The 9,763-nt window shown below is 54.2% G+C and overlaps 4 protein-coding genes across 4 annotated transcripts; 3 read left to right on the top strand and 1 right to left on the bottom strand.

Annotated features, from left to right (window-relative positions):
- Positions 1–100: 100 nt before the first annotated feature.
- Positions 101–531, top strand: CDV56_101597 (EXPERA domain-containing protein; the record flags this gene model as incomplete). The annotated part of the gene is made up of 3 exons (XM_026755216.1): positions 101–158; positions 224–376; positions 461–531. The coding sequence occupies 3 exons, from the start codon at positions 101–103 to the stop codon at positions 529–531; spliced, it is 282 nt and encodes a 93-aa protein (XP_026609590.1).
- Positions 532–1,084: 553 nt separating this feature from the next.
- On the bottom strand, positions 1,085–6,650 carry CDV56_100660 (putative salicylate hydroxylase; the record flags this gene model as incomplete). The annotated part of the gene is made up of 8 exons (XM_026754279.1): positions 1,085–1,761; positions 1,818–2,428; positions 2,500–2,570; positions 4,398–5,275; positions 5,329–6,166; positions 6,224–6,298; positions 6,354–6,479; positions 6,531–6,650. 8 exons carry the CDS (start codon positions 6,648–6,650, stop codon positions 1,085–1,087), a joined length of 3,396 nt encoding a protein of 1,131 aa, XP_026609589.1.
- A 387-nt stretch (positions 6,651–7,037) lies between these two features.
- On the top strand, positions 7,038–8,921 carry CDV56_100285 (CocE/NonD family hydrolase; the record flags this gene model as incomplete). The annotated part of the gene is made up of 3 exons (XM_026753904.1): positions 7,038–7,234; positions 7,291–8,781; positions 8,831–8,921. The coding sequence occupies 3 exons, from the start codon at positions 7,038–7,040 to the stop codon at positions 8,919–8,921; spliced, it is 1,779 nt and encodes a 592-aa protein (XP_026609588.1).
- A 263-nt stretch (positions 8,922–9,184) lies between these two features.
- Positions 9,185–9,733, top strand: CDV56_100010 (cupin domain-containing protein; the record flags this gene model as incomplete). Its single annotated transcript, XM_026753629.1, has 1 exon — positions 9,185–9,733. One exon carries the CDS (start codon positions 9,185–9,187, stop codon positions 9,731–9,733), a length of 549 nt encoding a protein of 182 aa, XP_026609587.1.
- Positions 9,734–9,763: the final 30 nt, after the last annotated feature.

Below are 9,763 nucleotides of genomic sequence, written 5' to 3'. Positions count from 1 at the left end.
AACACCCCTCATGCACCAAATCCGCGCCTTCTACGTCTCCTCCTACCAGGACAAGTTCTTCGCCGAGCCCCCTCCCCCCTGGTTCACCGCGTTCATCGCAATGGAGCTCTTCTACCACGCCCCGCTGAGTCTCTGGGCCATCCCCGCTTTGATCCGAGGTAACGCCCCGCCCTGTGCCCTGTGCCCTCGTCCCTCTCCTCTGACTGATGACGGTACGGAGTAGATAACCCCATGGTCCCGGTGCATCTGCTCGCGTTTGGCGTGCAGGCCTTCGTGACTAGTCTGGCCTGTCTGGTGCAGGTGTGGAGCTGGCCCGATAGATCGGTGGCGCAGAAGCAGAGTATTACCCTGCTGTATGGGCCTTATGTTGCTCTAGGTATGGAGTGCTCCGCTGATTTCCTGGTTGTCGGTGATGGCGTGCGCTGGCGCTGACGCTGACGCTGACGTGGTGTCTATCTAGGGGCGTTTATGGCGCTGGATATGGTCTTTAGGTTGAGGGGGAAGTTGCTGGGGAAGAGGAAGCTGGCGTAGGCTTGGTTGGGGGATGGGGTGTAGCAATCGATACCTTGAGAGGGGTGTGTTTGCTGTATAGCAGGGTTGTTTTTACTGTGGACTGTTACCATTTGATACCCATAATGAAAGTTGATTGCAATGTTTGCTGCTGTTGTTTACGAGATCGCTGGGAACATATACATTGCCTGGTGGGGGAATAATTGACAATACTAATGCGTTCACGCCATGACAGGTTGAATTGACTTTCTCCAGCAACATTTTCTGAACTTTATCTTACAGACATGCCACAAGACTCAGAGAGTGCTATCTGTAAGCAGGGCACCTGGTATCATCGGTCAATTTCGGACGAGTCTAGAACACTACCAATGCAGGTGTCACAGGCAAGCAAGGGAATAGACCTCTCCTCTAAAAGTAGTTGCAGAGGTCTAGACGGACCAAGCGGCCTGGACGAGGAAGCCTCCGTATTGCGATTCTTCCTAAGATAACGCTAGGAGTCGGATGATCCCGGTATAGATGCATAGTAGTATGGTATCTCGGTGTTACAAAGAGGCCTGCGGGTGATATCACATGGTCAAATCAAAAAACCAATAGCGCCATCAAGGTCCCCATTTGCTGCATCCAATGCTCGGATGGCCTCCTCCCGAGTGAATCCGAGCTCAGTGATTTTCGCGACCGAATCCTGCGGCCAACGGGACGACGGCGCCGGGCGGATATTGACCCTGGGTGTCGACGATGACGGAGCAGCCGCTGATGTGCTAGATCCGCTGGCCTGGTGTGTGACCGCACCGGTTCGAGCGCCGACTTCGGCGCCGTCAGCACCCTTGACGATCGGCTCATCCTCAAAGCCTTCCTGCAGCTCCTTGGGAATATCGGCCTCACCGAGGAACGGCACTGCTTCGTCCTGGATGACCAGGGCACCCTTTTTGAGGTCAATGCACGCCTGATGTCGCCTCAACATATCCAACCCGAGAAGTAGATCGATGTGTTTCCCTTCCATGACGGTGAAGGAGCAGGGCAAAAACATGCTTCCAATCTTGATCTGCGCTGAGTGTACCCGACCCAGAATGGTTGCCGTTCCCACACCCTTTGCAATACCCCCGTATCGTCGGTCCACCAGTCGCATTATGTTGCACGCGGTCGCGCACTCCGGAGACATGATGGTGACCTGCGCTCCGGAATCGACAAACGCATTGACCTTGTGGCCGTTGACCTCGACAGGGATGTACAGCATGGTCACGCGACCAAATGCTGTGCTCTCGTTAGTCCAATACTGTTATGATAGCCACAGACCCGCTGCCACTTACATTCAGGATGATGCTCCATGGCGGTGTGAAGATTTTCGGTCACTGCATTCTGTCGAATAATCTCTTCAATCTCCCTCTGATTCTCCGGATTGAAAGGATCTGCATTCAGCATGGCGATGCGTGCCTCCTTTTCTGCTTCCAGTTGAGCTTCCCGGCGTTGTTGTGCCATCAGGACATCACGGAACCGCTGCGCGTCGTTGGCGGCATCTGCCAGCTCGGGGTTCTGCCGTCGGACAGCCTCTCGCACGCGAGGGTCACCCAGAATATGTAGTCGGATTGTCTCGGGATCGGGAGTCGTTGCCTGTCGCCGCTGAAGGTTCTGCGGAGCCGCTGCACTGGGGCCTCCTACGCTGCGAGCAGGGGCCTGAGGGCTCCGCAACGTAATGTGAACGCCTAGCATGTCCCCTTCCCCAATACCGATCTGCTCCAAGGTCTGTGCGTCATTTCCAAGCAGTTGGTTGTTGTATACGAGTCGCTGAGCATTTGTGGGTATCGATGTTTCGCTCTCCACGATAGCCTTGAGAAGCTCGACCGTCATATCCCCACCGACTTCAAGGGAAATGATGTCAGAGTCGGCCTGGTCCGGTCGAATAACGCTGACAGTGATGCGCCTGCGTATAGAAGAGAATCTGTCAGCAATAGTCGATGTAAGACCCGCTGGAATTCAGCCCGACCGACTCACATTGTGTTTGAAAGGTATGCGGTGCGGGGAAAGCTTCTTAGCTCGATCGCAAGTCCAACCGGATAATGATGCTGTTTAGTTTCAGGTTGTCTCTATAATAAGGCGTACTGTACAAGACGAGAATGACAGGCAGTGTAGCGCGAGAAAGTGATCGAAAAACGTTCTAAACAAGATGTTTATACAGGGATAAACGGACGATGATGAGAGGGGCGGCTGCAAAGAGGACGGGAGAAAGGAGAGAGGATGAAGGAGGGTAAGAGAGGGGAAGAGGTGAAGAGACCAAGGAAGTAGAAAGGGAGGACGACGGTTATAGGAGGCAAGTAGGTGACTAAGAGAGCTCGCAAGGAGGAAAGAAATCGGATGATTTGATGAGGGATATGATGATGTTGGGAGAGGGACAAAAGGCGATGCGCATCCGGTGATGTGCAGCTGATGGCGGACGTCAGCTCCCGGCAGCCCGCCCGATTAGGTATTATTTGTTAGTGACAGGCAGCCATCTTCTCTCCTCTCTTCCTTTTCCTTTCTTTCTACTTCTACACAACTCACTCGGGTCTATTCGGATTATTCATCCCTCTTCAATAGACGATGTTGATTCATAATCAAGTCTGTCAATAACCCATGTACTAGCTGCAAGGTTGCAAGGCTGCGGTTGGCACCGGTCCCATTCTAGAGCTGCAACGCCGAATGTCGGCACTAATGGTTGATTGAGCTTTGAATGAGACATGCTCTGTACATGCAACGGTTATATCAGCTTGCTCTTTCTCCAACAATCGCAATGAGGTGATCGTGGCGGATATTTTTGCCGTGCGCCTTAGATGCGACCGCCGGCTAGAGCCTCAGACGGTCAACACTTGTCTTTCCGAATGGTGCAACGTACCGTACCTAATTTTATTCTGGCCTGATGCCACGAGGACAACAGTTTCTGACATCATCAGCCACGCGCCAGGCTTATCTGTCAACTTTTGGTTCACGATAATCGAGCTGACGAGTAAACATCGAACTGTCAGGGACCGATGCAATCTGTCTGTGTCATCAGCGAACAAATGTCGACAGAACGGCCATAGAAGCATCCGTTATCTGGCTGTCGACCTCAAAGTGACTATGACCTTAAGACATTCGTCGATATTGATCGTCCTTGGCATACGGTGGTTTGTCAAATCTGTCGCCCCCTGTCAAATATAGCTTGGTTGCGTCGCCTGACCCCACCCTAGAGCCACAGGGGAAGCTCCGTGTTGGATCCATGCTGAACATCACTGACATGATGACATCCACTGCCTGGCCTCTTATCATACTGGGAAAGCAGACTGTAGCCCTGTTCTCGTTCTGGGACACCTTGATTATTGGGAGTGTGTACTTCACATGCGGGAGCGCAGTTGCCAAGATAGTACTTTCGGACACAAGGTCAGGTACTTTAGGAGGCTAGGAGGACACGTCGCTGCAGCTAGATTCTAGGGCTGTTTGACGCCGGGACGATTGACTCGGTTCCACTGCGGACGCTGAGAAGATTATTGGTGGGTTCCGAAATCACAGCCCATAATGGCCCTGAATATGAGCCGGGCCAAAATGTACACGCTCACAGTGCGTACAGGGATAGACTGGGCTTTTGAAGAGTCATGTGCTGAGCAGGAGTACTGGCGACTTCTATGAGCATAACTCTCCAGAGGAATGATGGTGGCAGGCAGAATATGATCAATGCTTGGAATTGTCTCAGGATGCTACATGCTATTGTTACACAGCTGAACAAGCGAAATGATACATACATTGGATTTTCATGGCGACTTTGCGCTCAAAGCCATGCGAGACAGCTCTGTCAAACTTCTACTATGAAAGTGCTACTCCAGACGCATGGCTGATGATACATCTGGGACACCCTCCCCCTCTACCACTTTAGCACCTACAATCTGATCGACCGGAATCTCTGCCAGTCGCGAAATGATATGCTGCAGGGTTGGCAGCGATTCCCAGCCCAGCGCATCAATCTCGAAGGAAGCTTTGGTCGTCTTGCGCACTCGCGTCACTTTGGACGGTACCACCTTGGATTCTGCTGCATGCGGTACGAAGACCGGATACTCAGCCTCCGCTTCTCCCTTGCAATCGCGACCCACTCTGGGAATATAACGGTGCACAAGGATACCATCGCTGGGTTCCCCACCGATCACACCGGGGTCATTTTCTGGGTTCACATCCTCGAGGCTTTCCAGATGGAAGTGGCCCCAGACGGCGCCTTGCCAACTCGTCTGAAGATGATAGGAGTCGCGCCGCTCATGTGCGTCGATGGCTGTGTAGAGCTTGGGCATGCCGAGTTCCTCCCTGCCACTGACAATAGGATCGGCCAGGTTTTCAAACAGGATAGGCATGTATGTGCCCTTGACGACCTCCCCATTGGCTTTCTTGTACTGCACGCCTTCGATGTAAAGTCCCAGATGGCGGTATCCGCCACCACCGAGCCAGTCCATTCCGTTCAGCGTTGTCTGTGAGAAGCTTGCATAGGCTATCGTCCCAGGACTACTAAAGCTGTATGACTCGTTCGGCAGCAGGTTTTGGAGCAATGTGCGGCTGGTCCTGAAGCGGATCGATGCTGTCTTGAAGGTTGATTTCAAAGACTTCACCGCACGGTCCTGGCCATAAAAGTCCTGCCTTGGGCCTGGCATTGGTCCGAAAACGATGGGCTGGCGCCAGTACGTCTGAGGATTCTGGGTCCAAAGATACTTGCGCAGAATCTGTGTGGAATGATCGAACTCGTCATGGCCGTAGATATAGTTCACTATCGCTTGAGCTGAGTTGAGTCAGACAGCTGTTCTTGAAGGTCAAACTCGGGTAGGGGCTTACATTCAGGTGGTGGCAGCGGTCCATGCGCGGAATCCCGTGTCATTTGCTGGATGGTAGTTGCTCGCTCATGGCGGGCTTGGTTATAGAGCTTCAGGCGCTCTGGAATCTCGTGCCGCTGAACACCCTTGGACAGCATAACACCAAGTGATACGCCGTCCTCGATAGCCATGGCTCCTCCGGAGCCACGATAGGGCAAGAAAGGATGGGCAGCGTCTCCAATGACAGCCATTGAACCCTCGACCCAGGTGGGAAGCGTGTCCATATCTAATAATGGCCAGATTCTCAGCGTTTCGGCCTCCGCCTTACCCAGCAGCTTGACCAGCAGCGGGTCAAAGTCCTTGTACACCTCGATCAAAGCATCCTTGCCAGCCAACTGATTCCAGTCCGTGCCTGTCTCAATGGTAGTCATTGTACTGGGATGCAGGCAGACGAAGTTGAGGATCTCGTTATTCTGGCACGGATAGATGACCAGTCTGCGATCGGGCGAGTCCCACATGTCGACCACACCGCGATCCTGTGCGAGTTTCCGAGTTTCAGGGTCGTCCAGTGCCGCCTGGCGTGACATCAAGAATCGGAATGCATTCCTGCCCGAGTTGTAGGGGGCAATGTTGCTGGCGCCGGACAGTTTGGATCGTGCAACGGAATGTACGCCGTCTGCGGCGATGACCACGTCCCCCTGAACCACCTGTCCGTCCGCGAGTGTGAGTGTGGCACGGTGTGGATCAATATCAACGACTTTGCTAGAGGTGTGCAGCTCAGCGGGAATGCCGGAGCCTGGTGCCAGAGCTGCAGCCTTGAGACCTTCATGGAGATGGGCGCGGTGTACAAGAAGCCATTTCTGCGGTATAGTTGTCAGCGCCGCTGGCTACCAAGCAGGACAATGAAAGTGACTCACGTGTCGCCACATGCTAGCGAGCTTCTTCACTGGAACGATTCCAAGAACCTTGCCGTCGGGTGACCGCTCGCGAAGCTGTCAAGTCTTTAGTCTCTGCCCTTGCTTGACCTGGACGATGTTGAGCACGAACCATTTCTGTTTCGACCGCCCCGAACTTGGTCGCATCCACCCCCAACCGTAAAAGGACACTGTTGGCATTTGGAGAGATGTGAATGGCCGCTCCGATTTCATTCGCAAAGCGGCTTCGCTCGAACAACTATGATCGTGTCAGACTTTAGAGCTCACTCCAGTTTCAAAGTTCACTCACGGTGACGCGATGGCCTTGTTGTCTAAGAGCAATGGCTGCAGTCAAGCCGCCAATACCAGCTCCAACAATCAAAATTCGGAGGCCATCCTGGGTGGCCCCATTGAGGTCGTTGCTCCCCATGGCAGTTGAATCTTACTGATCGGAATTGTCAACACGGAAGCTGTAGAGATTAACTTTTACTGAAACAGGACTTCACAAACATAGCATTGCCCCGATTTATTTGAGGAAGGCTGAACGCATAGTATTAACATGTTTGCCCTTCGGAAACCCTCATTCCATTCCCCCGCATCGACGAGGAGACATTGTGACCGGCCATCGGCTCTCCATTTCGGCTCCACATGCGGAGAGGATAGAGAGCGGTCGCCCACTGATGATGGCGTAAGCCCCGATATTTGGATCGGATAGCGAGGAGTTCATTGTGTTTATAATTTATTCATCGCACATGCTATCGAGGAAGTCCTTCCTACCCTCTCTTCTCAGATTTCCCGGAGAAAGCCAAGCGACGTCATGCCGAATCCAGTTCGTGAAGACCTCACCACGCGGGACGAAACTTCGTTCCCCTACATCTTTGAGCAGAATGTTACCATCCAGCTGAAGGATGGGTCCGGTCTGGTGCGCTGCAATGTCTATCGCCCCAAGGACCTTGAGAAGGCTCCCGTTCTGGTCACTTACGGGCCGTACGGCAAGGACATTCATTACCGCGAGTATGCATAGCTTCATTGCGACGCTGTTCATGTACCCAAATTGCTGACCTGGCTAGTTTCCACCCCAAGTCTTTCAGTGAGGTCAACCCCGAGCACCACTCGGAACATTCCGCGTGGGAGACGCCCGACCCCGGTTTCTGGACCAAACACGGCTATGCCATTGTTCGGGCGGACGAGAGAGGGACAGGTCAATCGCGAGGCAAGCTCGACACCATGTCACGCGAAACCAGCGAGGCATTTTTCGACGTTGTCGAGTGGGCAGCGGAGCAACCTTGGTCGACCGGCAAAGTCGGTCTGCTCGGTATCAGCTACTACGCAGGGAGCCAGTGGAGAGTAGCCGCGCGCCAACCCAAGGGCCTCGCTTGCATTATCCCCTGGGAGGGCATGTCAGACTACTATCGGGACCGTTGCCGTCATGGAGGCATTCTGAGTAACTCCTTCATCAAGTTCTGGTGGGACCGACAGGTTGTAAGCAACCAGTACGGTCGTCCCGGTCGCGCAGCGCGTAACTGGGGCCCTGATACCATTGAAGGCGACCTCCCGGAGGAGGAGCTGGTGGCCAACCGACAAGACCAGACGATCGACAACGCCGAGAATTACTTCCGCGATGATATCTACTACGCGTCCAAGGAATACACGCAGTCCGACATCCAGGTGCCATTGCTCTCCGTCGCGAACTGGGGTGGCATTCTTCTGCACCTGCGAGGAAATGTGGAGGGCTACACACAGGCAGGCAGCGAGCTCAAGTACTTGCGATTCATCACCGGTCGACACGACCTTCCATTCTACTACAAGGAGGAAGTCGAGATCCAGCGGAGCTTCCTCGATGCTTTCCTCAAGGGCGAGGATCGTGTCGGCTGGAGCAACGGAACGGCGCCCAAGGTAGACATGGTCCTCCGCAAGGGTGACGTTGGATTCGACAATGCGGAAGCCGAGAAACAGTTCCCTCGTCGTGTTGAGAATGAATGGCCTATTGCTCGGACGCAGTACACCAAGTACTATCTGACATCCGACCGCGAACTGGTCACTGCGCCCCGACAGGAACGACCGGTGAAGATTACCTACCGCGCTCTGGGAACATTGGACAACCCCCAGCTTGTGCAATTCACCACTGCGCCATTTGAGCAGGAGACGGAGATCACCGGACACATTGTCGCGCATTTGAATGTGTCGATGAGTCCTGATCCGGGTGCACCCACGCTGCGTGACATTGACCTGTTCGTCACGCTGCGGTACATCTCGCCCGAGGGCAATGAGGTCTTCTACACCGGCACGGCAGGTGACCCGGTGCCCCTCTGCAAGGGGTGGCTGCGCGTCAGCATGCGAAAGGTGAACAAGGAGCATCCCCGTCATCGAACCTATCTGCCCCACCGCGACTACTACTCCACAGACGTGCTGCCGGTGATTCCGGGCGAGGTGTACGGCGTCGATGTGGAGGTGTGGCCCACGAATGTGGTCGTGGAGAAAGGAGGCAAGATTGTTTTCGAGGTTTCATCTGGGGATACCCAGGGCTGTGGTATTTTCCAGCATAACTCCCCGATTGACCGGTAGGCAGCCTTTTCCCGCAGCTCTTGATCTATGCTAACTTTGGGACAGAGCACCGGAGAAATTCCAGGGTCAAAACCATATTAACTTTGGACATGGCGACAACTATGTAGTCCTGCCCATCATTCCCCCGAAGGCATAGACAGATATGACTGAGATTATGTAGTTGCATTCGTATGGATAAGATCTATGATTACATGAATCGGAAGAGTACAGAGTACCGCTGTCGTGCCTGTAAATGTAAGATCTCCACTCCCGATGTGGTCCCGAGACGATAGTATCGAGTTGGAGTATCAAACAGTATAACTACCCCCGATCCCCTCAGTACCACAGTACCACACCAGACACAAGCATAAGCCCAGTCATTCTACCCAAACACCAAACCACCAAACCAGACACTACAAAATGTCCTCCCAACCCAAGACCCTCCGCCCCCTCAAACGCTACATCACCACGCACGATGCCTCCGGCACCGCCATCTTCTCCCGCGCCCTCTCCGAAGAAATGCCCGTAACCGGCATTCCGGACGGCGCCGACTTCTCGCTCGCCTACACCTCCTCGCACTTCCCCGCAAAGCTCAACCACGAGGCCGACATCCCCGAGTACGCGAACTACCTGTCCAACCCGCCCGGCATCGTGATCAGCACGGGCTCCGTGTGCCGGATCGTGGACATGCGGCCTGGGGCGACGAGTCCAATGCACCGCACCGTGAGCCTGGACTATGGGGTTGTGCTGGAGGGGGAGGTCGAGCTGATCCTGGACTCGGGGGAGACGAGGCTGATGAAGAGGGGGGATGTGAGTGTGCAGCGGGGGACGAACCATGCGTGGAGGAATACGAGTCAGACGGAGTGGGCGAGGATGCTGTATGTGCTTATGCCGGCGGAGGAGCTTGAGATTGGGGGGAAGAGGCTGGGGGAGGAGCTGGGGCATATGGGGGTTAGGGCTAGTACTTGATTGAGGTTTGAAGATGAGGTGATTATAGAG

The sequence above is a fragment of the Aspergillus thermomutatus genome, assembly GCF_002237265.1.
Source record: "Aspergillus thermomutatus strain HMR AF 39 chromosome Unknown NODE_473, whole genome shotgun sequence".
Taxonomy (NCBI): domain Eukaryota; kingdom Fungi; phylum Ascomycota; class Eurotiomycetes; order Eurotiales; family Aspergillaceae; genus Aspergillus; species Aspergillus thermomutatus.
This window is presented reverse-complemented; position numbering and strand designations above follow the sequence as displayed.